Source organism: Vicugna pacos, chromosome 16 (assembly GCF_048564905.1).
Source record: "Vicugna pacos chromosome 16, VicPac4, whole genome shotgun sequence".
NCBI lineage: Eukaryota > Metazoa > Chordata > Mammalia > Artiodactyla > Camelidae > Vicugna > Vicugna pacos.
The window spans coordinates 60,273,890-60,286,809 of NC_133002.1; the positions used below are offsets into that span (position 1 = coordinate 60,273,890).

The 12,920-nt window shown below is 52.1% G+C and overlaps 1 protein-coding gene across 3 annotated transcripts in view; it reads right to left on the reverse strand.

The window, feature by feature from the left end:
• Positions 1-12,920, reverse strand: part of CYTH1 (cytohesin 1) — a 68,498-nt gene that overhangs the window by 31,581 nt on the left and 23,997 nt on the right. The window contains exon 1 of one of the 3 annotated variants that reach the window (XM_072939725.1): positions 6,504-6,632. The exons of 1 other annotated variant lie outside the window; for it this stretch is intronic. In XM_072939725.1, the coding sequence (XP_072795826.1) occupies positions 6,504-6,531 (28 nt within the window). In that variant the 5' untranslated portion in view covers positions 6,532-6,632. Of the gene's footprint in view, positions 1-6,503; positions 6,635-12,920 lie in introns of those variants that run through there. One more of the 3 variants, XM_072939727.1, reaches the window with a different exon arrangement.

Genomic DNA, 12,920 nt, shown 5'->3' on the forward strand with positions numbered 1-12,920 from the left:
CGGTTCACCTGCAGCTCACGCCTGCTGGCCGTCCGGGCAAAGGCTCGGCATTCAGCACCTCCCCTGCTCCGTGTCACGTGAAACCAAGGCCTGGCATTCCAACCCTTCTACTCCATCCTTATGCTTTAAGATGCTGAGTTATTCTTCAGTAAAAGCTAGGAACATAAATGTTTCTTTGAAGAAGCCAAGACCGGCTTCTGCCCCAGCTCTGAGAAGGGGCTGAAGCTCTCGAGAGGGTAGCAGTTCCCACCCTAACCTCAGAGTAGAAAAAGCCAGGTCCCAGGACCAGACAAAACCCTGTCAGAGCTGCCCAGGGCCCAGAGAAGGTCTGCTGGGGGTGGGGAGGGGCCGGGGGGCCTGGCGACAGGAACCCAGGGCCCGGGGCCCACGCACAGCCAGCAAGGCTGGGGAGGCCCAGGTTCCGGCCCCCCAGACAAGGCCTGGGCCCAGTGCCGGCACGGGGGCTTCACCCTGCCAGAGATTAAAGTCTGTGAGACATCAATCATTTGAAACAGCAGTAGGGAAGGAAAACAGCAGGAAAGAAACTCAAGAAACACCAAAATTCTGAGCTCATAGCAGCACTATCTGCAACAGTCAAGACATGGAAACAACCTGAATGTCCATCTACAGGTGACAGGATAAAGCAGTTGTGGTGCACACACATACACACACAGGAACACTACTTAGCCATAGAAAAGAATGAAATAATGCCATTTGCAGCAACATGAGCAATTTATCATACTAAGTGAAGTCAATCAGAGAAAGACAAGTACCATCCATGTATCACTTGTATGTGGAATCTAAACAATGATACAAATGAACAAATGAAACAGAAACAGACTCACAGAGATAGAAAAGAAACAAACCAAAAGGAAAAGGGTACAGGGAGCAATAAACTATAAGTTTGGGATTAATGTATACACACCACTATACATAAAATACATAAACAACAAGGATCTACTGTAGAGCACAGAGAACTATATTCAGTAGCTTGTAATAACCTATAATGGAAGAGACTCTGAAAAAGAATTTACACGTATAACTGAGTCACTTTGCTGTGCACCTGAAACTAATATATTGTATGTCAACTATACTTCAACTTAAAATAAAAATGTTGAATCACAGAGTCATAAAATTCAAGCCATAAAATCTCATAAAGAAAAGATTCAAAAATCTAAAGAAAAAAGGATTATTTGGTCAATAGTGTTGGGGCAATTAGCCAATTAGAGGGGAAAGAAACTAAGCTGAATGTACCTTATTTACATCAGAATAAATTCTGGCCGAATCCAAGATTTTAATGTACCACAAAAATTCTAGAATAGAGCACGGAATAACATGGCCATCATCTTAGAGCGTCCATTCAGTTTGCTACATTAACATGAACAGCTTCAGCAAATGGAAAATTGAGTTCTATGAGCTACAGGCAAACCACTTGGACAACAAACGTGCAAACTCATGACAGGTTGACTTCTTTTCACCGAGACGGCCAGCACAGGACGCAAGGCCAAGTGTGAGAGACGCTCCAGCTCCCTGCGACGCAGCGCAAACAGCACCCCGCTCCATCCGCCTGGCAGGCGCCAGCGCGCCTGCGACCCGGCCCTGCCGAGGGCGCGGGCCCGCCAGGACGGTGCAAATGGTGCGACCTCTCTGCAGTACCTTTCGATTCAGCAGTTCCGTTCAATGATTCGCCCACTGGATGAACTCCCCAAATTGCACAAGTGGAAAGCTACTCACACACAATTTGGTCACAAAAGGGACAAGCTGATGTGTAGACACCAGCACAGAAAGATCTCCAGGCTCGGGGCCAGGGGCAGGCACCCCTGCTGGCAAATGCACAGGTCTGGAAGGACTCCCTGGACACTGTCACCAGGGCCCCCTCAGAGACGAGGAGTGCGGAAGAGAGCAGGCCAGTCGGTGATGCTTCATTCTCTCCCGTTCTGTATGTTTGGGGCCACAACTAAGGTAACATTTTATGTTGAGATTTCTATTCAGAGAAAATATGGAAATTTCACCAACACTCACCCCAAAACGTTTGCTCAGACGGGTGCCTAAGTATTCCTTTTGTGGAAGGAACATGCCTGAGTCCTGTCATAACGCCCGGGAGGCCCCTGCGGGCGCCACGCCATCACGCCGTGGTTTTCCACGCGTGATGCCACCTGATTTCCAGGAATCAGAATCGTCACTCTTAACAGAAAAGATGAAGGAGAAGAGACCTAAGACGCCACAAAGAGAGAAGGTGCAGAACCAGCCACTGGCGTGGAAAAGAAACACCTGCATTTTTCTAGGTCAGAAGGTAATCGTTGGTGATTTCTCCACAGAGTAAAGAAGAACCAACAAAAGTCAAGAAATGATCTTCACAGTGAGGAGGGGCAGGCTGCGTCCTGACCACGAGGAGAGCCGAGGGCCACAGCCCTGACTTTTCTGTCCGCGTTTTCCCTGTCGCCTGTGTCCAGACAAGCCCGTCAGCAGGGACTCGGGAGCAGGACACATGGGGTGATGAGAGCAGCGCATCTCAGCAGCCTGACATCCACTCCCGGCTGAGTCCCACGTGCCCCGGGCCACAGCGGTGGCTGTCACTCCACAGCCACACAAGCCTGCAGCCCTCGGCATCCAGGGACTGTCCTGGTGGCAAGATGAACCCCCATGAGTTCCCTGCAGGCAGAAGCCCTCCACGAAGTAAACAGAAGATAGCAGAGGTTACCAGACTTCCCTAAAAGGGGAGCCTCCACTGGGCTGCACCAAACAGGAGGAGGAGCAGAGACAAGGATAGTAAGTTCAGCATGGCCGCCTCTGCAGGGTGGTCAAAATTCAAGAGAAAAGCAAGAAACAGATACTGCAAGAATCTTCCAGAAGGTCTAGCCCTCCACTTTCAACATAACCAGCAGCAAACCGTCCATGGGTTCTGCCAGCCCCATCACATACATACTTCGGCGAACCTTCCAGAGCCACAGGTCCTGGCGCCTCCTGTCCAGATCTACAGCACCTGCCAGATCCTGGCCTCAGCCGATCGCCCCGCGGGCTGGCAGGGGCTCTGGGGGGCCCAGACCTGTGTCCTGCCAAGACCCACACACCTGCCCCTCCTTTCCACCTGCTGCCCCCAACCCCACTGCCCCCCAGATGCTAAGCCCGGCCCACCAGCAGTCAGCCCTGTGCTTTACATTGCGTGACAAAGAGGACCCGGGCAGCTGCAGAAAGCCTCAGACAACTGATAAAGTCTGCTTTTCTCAGAGCAGAAGCCAAGGTCGTTTCTGTTCACCTTCTTCATGGAGAAGAGCTAGCAGTTCTGACCCTCTGTTCAACGCCACGGACACTCGCCTCTGGCGTGCTCCACAGAGACCAGAGAGTCCCCTTCTGTGCAGTCACAGCAGACGGTGATGTGGGTCTGCTGTGCTGTGCGCTTTGCACAATGCCAGGCGCTCTTGCTTAAAAATAAAGATGTAACCAGTTCTGATTTTGCAGAACACAAACTCAACCCATAAGGAAGGAAGGGAATGAGAAATACCTATGGGGTGTTCACTTGTAGTACCTTAGCTTTTCCTTTTAACACTTGCCTGGACCTAAGCTACCTGCCGCCAGAAGGCTGGCACGATTACAAGGAATGCATCAAGAGAATGGGACGGGGGAAAGTTAACATCAGAGAGAGTATTTAGATGCAACCTGAAAGTCCAGCATCCTGGTGGAGGGCACTCTCCTTCCTTCTGCTCTACTTGCATAACGTCCTACGAATGATACAATTTTGGACTCCCACAGTATCCGCAGCTTAAAATCTTCTTTCACTTCCATTTTATTTGAACTTAATGACAAAGCCCAACTGAGAACTTTGTGTCCCGACAGTGAACACTGCTGCCTCCGGTCTGATGGGGTAAGGCTCCCTGAGTATAAATGACCTGCAAGCAGGCGGAGCCCAGTTCACACTCACTGGCTGGGTCCTCAGTCCTCACTCCTCCCACTGGGATAATCAAGTTCACGTCAGCTCAGTGTCTACTGCGCATCCACACAGCCCAGCCTGGGCCAGAGCTGGGATTTAAATAGCTCCAGCCCCGCCCTGCACAGAACAGAAAGGCCAGCAGGGCAGGTGTGCGCGCGGCCCAGGCGACCACAGCGGTCACGTCCCCCAGGACTCAGAGGATGCCTGAGGACACTAAGAGGCTTCAGAGAGGTCAAGCCTCTGAGCCAGGACTTGAAGGACGAGCGGAGAAGCCGAGACCAGGGTGGAGGCACGTCCCAAGCCAGGTGAGGAGGCCAGGGAGTGGCTGGGTCCCTGGGGACAAATAGCCACCTCCGGTCAGGGCCCAGGGCACCCAGCAGAGAGCCGAGCCCAAGCTGGGGAGGGCCTCCTGTCCCACACACCCTGGAGCTTGGATTCTGACCCCTCGAGAAGGTGCAAAGGCAAATCAAGGGGAACCAGACATTAACAATGTGAGATTAAGTATCTAAAATCCCAGCCTACGGCAGCTAAGAAAACAGTGCCCAACTCAGCACACTGGTCAGTCCTCACTGACATGGACCCGCGCAACGACACTGGTCGGGCCTCACTGACATGGACCCGCGCAACGACACTGGTCGGGCCTCACTGACGCAGACCGCTTGACTGGAGTGGAAATCAACCAGCGTCTGTACCAGGTAAGGACAGAGGCCAAAGCAATCCCTGTAAGCTAAGGATTTCAGACTGGAGGTCCGTACAGCAGGTAGGACCCGACGTCTGTAGGGACATTTTTAACTCATCACCCTGTTGGGCGGCTCTCTGCATAGTGATGTGGTCACCGCAGCTCTGTGCCATGCTAACGACGGACCCTCCGTCCCCAGGATGCTGGGGGCCCACCCGGGAAGGCTCATCGGCTCTCTCGTTTCCACATCCTCCTGACGCCATTTCTGCATCTCATCCCAATACCGAGGGGCATCAATTTTAGCAACCCAGCCCTCCCTAATGTCCCAAGTAGACAAGACGCTACCAGGAGGCCTGAGGGAAATGGAGAACCGCCCAGTCGTGAAGGCTACTTTCTCAAAGCGAAGTTGCCCACTAATCCTGCCTCCAGAGCCTGACTTCTAAAAGCCTCCACCCACCCTGAATCAAGAGCACATGCACCGAGCAGTTTATGCCGAGTGTTGGAGCCTTCAGGATGGCTAGAGGTGGACCACACAGGACCCCTGGATGCTGTTCAACAGCACCACCCTGGCAGGTCTGAAGCCAGGCTCCCCAGAGGGGGCAGCAGCAAGAGAGAGGGAAGAAACGGCTCAGTGACCAGCAGCTACTGCCTGCCCAGGCCTAGCGGGCACACGCCTCCTGTCCCAGCATCTCAGTGACTGGCCTCCACTCTCACCAGCGCCCCCTTCTGAACTAGAGACCTTGCCCACTGCAGACTCACCTTTCAGGTGCAAAACCTCCCACACGGGCAGGTCAGCCCTGACCTAGAATTGCCTCTCACTGTCCTCCCCTCCTCACATGCAAAAATGTCACTACAACAACTGCGTGTCCCCTCTCCCAGTCTTTCACACACGGTGCAGCTTTCACATCCAAGATACTCTGTCTGACTTTGAGGTGAAACTTGAAAGTATGCTTTACAGAGAACCAGATAAGGAAAAGCATAAAAGAACCCCCAACATTAAGTATAACTTTCAAAAAATCCACTTTGAAAAACAGCCTGATGTTTCTTTCTGAGTTACTCATTTCGTTTATCACCAGCTGCAGACCAGTACACATTTTGCTTTTTGCCTTACGGTGTTAAAACACCACCATCCGGTGAAGGCATCACAATAAAGCACACACATCCACACGCAAAACTCCTGACCTCAGAGTGTTTGAAAGCCCTGACCTGGTGAGCTTTAAGCCAGTTCTTCTGCAAAAGCTCTTGGGATTTATAATCCACAAAATTTGTCATCCTCTATTCACAGCGTCACTGTTGACGGTGTAGGTGTGGCGGAGGCGGAGGAAGTCCTACAGACCCTTCGAGGCGGCAGTCTTCCGCTGACACCGAGGAGGAAGATGAAGTAACTACAGACACTCCCTTTGTTACACTTTTACTTCATAAAAACGGCTGTTACTTAACCTGAATCTCACCGGTGCTTTCAACCCGGCCTCCGGCGTCTTTCCTTTTCAGTGTCACACTCACTCTGGGTACACCCACACCTCCCAGAGCTTCTGAGACTGTTACTCAGATTCAGGAAGTGCAGACTTGCCAAGTGGGAGGGCACATGACACCAAGAAGCTCCCAGGGAGGGTCTTCAAAGAGAAGTAAAGAGCGTGCGTGGGGGTGGAGGGACGTCGTTGGTTTAAAAACACAGAGTTACACACACACACACACACACACACACACACACACACACACACACACAGCACCTGAGCTTCGAAACCTCTAAAGCACTCTTCAGCCTTTCTCCTGAAAGCAGTAAGATAAAAACCAGAGTCCAGTTGGTACTCCTGCCCAAGAGGCACACGATTTCACATACTGATCAAGAGATACTCATGACCTACCCCACACCCCCAGGCCAGGACTGGGACTCACCATCCTCCTCTTCCGTTTTAAGGACCATCTTTTCTGTCACAGAAGGCTGCTGGGTTTTGCTCTTCAAAGGAGAACTCAGAGCAAAGACGCCCTAGGAGGCAGGGCAGGGTGCGGCAGGAATGCCTGTGGGCCTTCCCGTCGCCAGGACAGCTCAGCACTGCTTCCTGGACAGGGAAATCGCTGGCCACACTCTGGACCAATCAGCCTCCAGCCACAGAAGCGTCACTCCCAGTTTGCTGCCACCACCCAGTTCCTGAAGTCAAGCTCCTGTCCTGGAGGTTAGCCACCTCCTCCCTGGAAGCAGTCTGAGGCTGGAGTCTGAGGAACCACGGTCTTTCCCAGATTTGATCAAAGCAACAGACAGAGCTGGTGTTTCTTTCTTCACTCTAAATGATTCTTAGAATGGAATCACTTAACCCCTGGCTGGCTCACAACGAGATAACAGGGTATTTCCCAAGAGCGTGACTAAGAGATCGTAATCATTACAGACCTTATGAGGTCACAGGATGAAAGCAGGAGACAGATTTTAGAGACAAAAAAAAAAAAAAAAGAAAAAGAAAAAGAAAAACCCAAGGGCATCACATCACTCCCAATGTAAGTTTAATTTCGCCCTCATTCTGTGTTCTAATGTATTACACCAAACTGTTCTTTGCTGCATACTCATAATTATGACATTCCTGACACATGTTCACTGTTGAAATCAGACTGCAGTGGTGACGTTTGGAAAAGCTCAGTAGTACCACCGAGGGACACGCACTGTTGACACTTCAGTGTATGTTCTTCATATTCATACAGACCTTTGTTCTATGTGTTACATTCCAACTTTTTCTCCCTCTTCCCTTACGTATAATATTTAACTCTCTATATACACATATCTATAGCTCTGTACCTCATGTACCTGTCATATATAGAACATACAATAACCACGGATATTATACAACATAAGAGATAAATATATCTTGAGAAAAGGATAAATGTATCTCAAGAGTTAAGTATATTGATGGTCCCCAACTTAATGATTTTTCAACTTTATGATGGTGGAAAGCGATTTGCATCCGGTAGAAACCGTACTTTGAATTTTGATCTTTTCCCGCTAGCGGTGCGCAGTGCCGTCCTGTCCTGCGACGCTGGGCCCGGCAGCGAGCGCAGCTCCCGGGCAGCCCGCGACCGCGGCGGGGACGAGCCCCGGGGCCCAGACGGCCACTCTGCTTTTCACCTCAGTGCAGTGTTCCACCCGGCACGTGCGAAGGCCAGCGCTTCACTCTGAGGCACCCTTTGTGCTGGACGAGTCTGCCCAACCGCAGGCTGTGTTAGTGTTCCGAGCACATTCAAGGCAGGCGACGCTAAGCTATGATGTTCAGTAGGTTAGGTGTTAGTTAGCGCATTTTTGACTTTTAGATATTTTCAACTTATGATGGGTTTATCAGGATGTATGTAACCCTGCAGTAAGTCAAGGAAAATACGTACATAGAGACAAGTGTGTATATATATATGTGTGTATATATATATATAGAGAGAGAGAGAGAGAGAGAAGTCTATAAACACATGTATGTGTATCTAAAGAGAAAGAGAGTGAAACAAAACTTGAATATTTTACATGCTGTTTTATAACTAGCTATGTCCACTCACAACACTCTTCCATGACTGTAAGTGGACACCTATCATGTTTCTTACCGTTGACATGGACGTAACACTTAACCGCTCTCCTACTGTAAGACTTCTACAGTTTCCAACTTGTCTGCCAGCCTCGATGCCTGTGCACACATTCTGACATGTCTTTCGTTATTTCCCTAGCAAAAATTCTTAGGAGAATTGTTAGGTCTAAACCTCATGGGAGGGACGAAGGGTGACATAACTCAGTCATTTACACTCAACAAGTGACAAGGCAGGAGGTGAGTGTGACCTCAGCGCAGCTCTGACACGAGGTCCCCGAGCCCCATGGCCCTGACCTGGCTGGCCCCGAGGGGAAACCCAGCATTTGGGGGGCCTCTGGTGCCTCTCACCAGCTGCACCGCTGGGCCCCGAGCCCCGCTCCTCTGACGGTCCCGGCTGTAAATGCCAACTCCAGACGCGGGTCTGCTGGAAGCTGAGCCCCCATCCTGGGGCAGGTCCTCGCCTCGGGACAGAAACACGCATGTCAAGGCGTGTCACCGAAACACCACCTCAGGGCACACGCTTGGGTGGCACAGGTACCGGAGGGCAGCGCCCCATCTGCCTGTCCTGCCTAATGATAAATAAATACATACGCATATGTTTCAAACATCTGCTGTGCTTTGTAGAGGCAACTAATAAAAACCCAACTTTTCACCTTTCAGTGCCAAACGTCAGAATCTTAGCCATGTCCCGCCTCTCCATCCTCAGTCCACAGTGAACCCCTGGAAGTTCCACACTGCTCCACTTCAAACCCTAAATTTATCCCTAAACCAGCACCTCCACCTTCGGGTGTCAGGGCTGATCTCTGATGCTGACCCTGTCACCTGTGCTTCCTACTCACTGTCACATGGTAGGGGTCTCTCCAGGACAGGCCCCGGAGGCACCTGAACTCACAACCTCCCCAGAGGCCCTGAGACCACAGAGCCAGCTCCGTCAGCCCCTGGGCGAGAGGTGGCGTCCTGCTGTGGTTCACAGGTGCACTGACTGCTGACTGCCGCGGGAGCTGATGCTCTTTTCGTAAGTTTGAGGACTTTCCTCTTTGGGAACTGCCTGTTCACATCCTTCGCCCATTTCCCCAATGGCCATCTTTCCCTACTGATTTGCAGATTATCAATCTTTGCATGAAGTGTTGCACACATCCCCACAATCTGTCACTGGTTTTCAACCTCTCTCTTGCTACCTTTGTCTTAGAGAAGCATTTAAGCATTACAATCCAGCCTACAATCCTGTCCTTCCTTCTTCCCACTCCACGTTCCCTGAGCACACTGGTGGGTACTGGAGACACATCTGAGAGCTGCAGCGCACGCCCGCCCAGCATTTATGCTCTGCTGGAGCCGGGAGGGCAGGGAAACAAGAAGTGTCGATGACAGACGCCACGTGGGGTCAGGGAGGCCAGCGTAGCGGGGGCCGAGAGGCGAGGCCGGAGGGGGTGAGGAGGGTGGGAAGGGCTGCCGAGGGCCTGGAGGCCAGAAGGGCTAAGGTGTCCACTGTGGGTGAGACGGGAGGCCGCTGCCAGGATCTGCAGCAAGGTGGAGGGACCGAGTCCTTTGTAACGAAGCCACTCCAGAGGGTGGGGAAGGACAGGCCACAGGGCAGGCAGGCTGGGCGGAGGCCAAGCAGAGGCGAGGAGGCTGTGACAATCATCCGGGGAGGAGATGGCGGTGGCTTAAGCAGGAAGTGGTGAAATGCACGCTGTTACTCGTAAGGCAAAGCCCAGAGCGCACTGATGGATTCCACGTGAGGTGTGAAAGAAGTCAAGGGTGACCATGAGCTCTCTAACCCAGACAAACAGGAGCTCGGAGCTGCCGCTTCCCAAGTGGCGACAGGATCCACCCACACCACAGCCTCCCGGCCTCCACTGCATCTGTCCACCCCTGGCCTCGTGCCTCTCGGCACTGCGCCACCATCACCACTGCACTCCCACTGTCCTGCCCTGCTCTCATTCTCAAAAGAGGGGCTCTGACTAGCTCACACAGCAGTGCCGCGGGCCAGCCTCCAGGACAGGTTTCTGCCTGGCTCCATCATCAGCTGCTGGTAGAAGAGCTGCCACATAGGCCTTAAAAGTGCAAGCGCGGCGGGCACCGCGGCCCAATGCCACGCCGCCTGCTGCATGGCCACAGCCCCAAAGCCAGTGCAACAAGTAACACTGCGTTAAAAAAGGGAAGGAATGAATGAAGAGGCATGTCTTTAATTCCTTAAAATAGCAATTTAACTAGTGAAGCATCAGACTCTGTGTTTGACTCACTCATAAGGAAAGTGACCACATAACTTGTGATCCATGTTGGGGCATTTTTGAAACTGAAAGTGGGCGCTGCTCACAATCACATGGGCCAGCGGTGTAACGGGCTCGTCCGGGCAGAGGGAGACTAACCATCACCCGGCTCATCGGGCACACCCTCAGGGCCGATCCCAGACAGAGTGGCAGGGCAGAGCGCAGCCGCTGAAAGGGAAGCTGTGCAGAAGCTGAGAGCACACTCTGAAACAACGAGACAAACAGCAGCGCGTCAAGGAACACAACAGGCCGCTAGGCCTGAGGGGCGGGTCTGAGTCCCGGGGAGACCAAGGACCGGCCCAGGCCCTGTAGGAAGCGTGAACCCAACAAATGGAAGAAAAACTTTAGAGCTCTTCATAGCGGAAACCACACATAAGGGCACTTGGATGCAGGTGTTTGGACTCAAGACATTTTATATTTTCAATTAATAAAATACTTTAAATAGCCCTAATCCTTTACCCCAGCTCCATCTCATCTGGCGACAAACAGATGAGAATGTTGCAAGGACACAACGTTTTAAAATGACCCCAGAAGAGGGGGGAGGGTATAGCTCAGGGGTACAGCACACGCTTAGCGTGTATGAGGTCCTCCTTGGACCCGCACCTGGGCCTCTGCAGGCTCCCCTCTCTCCACCCTGCCTGGTTTGTTTCAATCCTCAGCACCTCCATTAAAAAAATAATAATAATAAATAAATCTAAAAAAAAGAGCCCAGAAGAAAATTTCCATGAAGATTCATGTAATGTTTGGGGAAAGTCTTTTTCTCAGCACAACCCCCAGGTTGGTCACCACCCTGCGGAGACAGAGACGCACCAGAGCGAGGTCCGGAGAGTGAGGAGGGGGATGGCCTGCACAAGTGCGGGTGGGGTTTGGGGAAGCCACCATGGAATGACACAGCCCTGGGGCCAGCGGGAGGGGGTGGCCGACGGGACCCCCCACTACTTGCTGGGAAGAAACACCTCCACCTGCTCTCCCCCAGCCCAGCCGTCTTCCGGACAAACCCAGCGGGGCCGGGGGCCCGGGAGAGGAGTGGAGTGCAGCTGCTGGGGCACGACGCCAACCACAAGGCCCCCAGGAGCCAGCCCTCGACGTCTGGGCCTCTGCTGGCGACATCTGCGCTCCGTCTTCACTGGGGCCTCCAGACCGTCCTGCTCAGACCTGCGCCCAGGCCTCTGCAGGCACCCTCTCCACCCTGCCTGGTTTGCTTCTCTAAGAAAGTTAACACGCACATATTGTGTAGAAAGCAAATAGCAGCTGAGGCTCTGGACAGAAAAGCACGGTTTCCTGCCCAACTCCGCCACCTTCGAATCCCGCTCACAGACTTGGTCTCCCCTCCCCTCCTCCCGCTCCAGCCCCCAACTCCAGACGGCCGCTGCCTGCCGGGGAAGACCAGGGCTCAGCCTTTCCCCTACATGCGCACACTGGGGAATTACACAGGCGTTTCTGGTTAAACTGGTGTTTAGTAGTCCCATAAACTCTGCTCACCACTTAGCTGGATGATGTGCTGTGACTAAAATGACCACAGAATGGCATCCAGCGTCGTCCTTCACTTCTGTTTGCTCTCTGTGTGTCACTGATGAGTCGCCAAAGTCTCTCCCAAGCCTTGAGACCACAGATGTGGTCAGACGTGCCGGGCCGGCCTTGCTACAGGAGGTGGAGAACTGGTGGTCTTAACTGCCCGCCATGAACACTCCCGACCCACCCTCCAGTTTCTAGCCTCACCCCACCTCTCCACTCTCAGAGGCCCGTGGCGCCTGGAAGCCTTTCTGGGATTTGGAGATATATCATTTTGCTTCCTGATGGCCTCCCCCCTGTGCAGCTTAGATCTTTCCTGACAAGCTGCCAACAGGAGAGGGGCTGGGGGTGTGCCATCATGTGCATGTCCTAAAACCCCCGGAACTGAACCTGTCAGCTGGGGCGGAAAGTGACAAAGACGTCAACCCTCCGCAGAGATCCACAGAATGCCTGGAAATATACTGCAAAACTCTCTTGAAGGTTACTTCTACTTGGGTTACCTGAAAAACATGGAAATCTGCTGTTTTTCTTCACAGACATAAATAGCATCAAATCAATACTGCACACACACACACAAAAAGACCCGAGGACAAGGGAAGCCCCTTGTGTGTGCTGCACAGGGTTCACTGAGGGGCTCCTGGACACCTGCCACAGAGCACTTGGAGAGGCAGAACTTTCAAGCAGTTTTATCAAAAGCCAAAATCAATTAGGTACGGAAAAAAAGACCCAAACCATACCTTTTACCCTTTGTTTATGTACACAATTTGAATTTCATTAACTTTTGCAAGAAAAAAATGAGAAAGGTGCAATTCTTCACAAAGTCTGACCTTTTTTCTACGTGAAGAAAATCCATTATCCATACCAAAAAATGCCATACAACTGAAAAAAAATGTATGAGTCTCTGTGCATTTCTCTCCCGGAGGAGGGGTCAACACACCTCACCAGGTGCTCAGAGAGGCCCCTTGTGCTGAAGAGTCTGC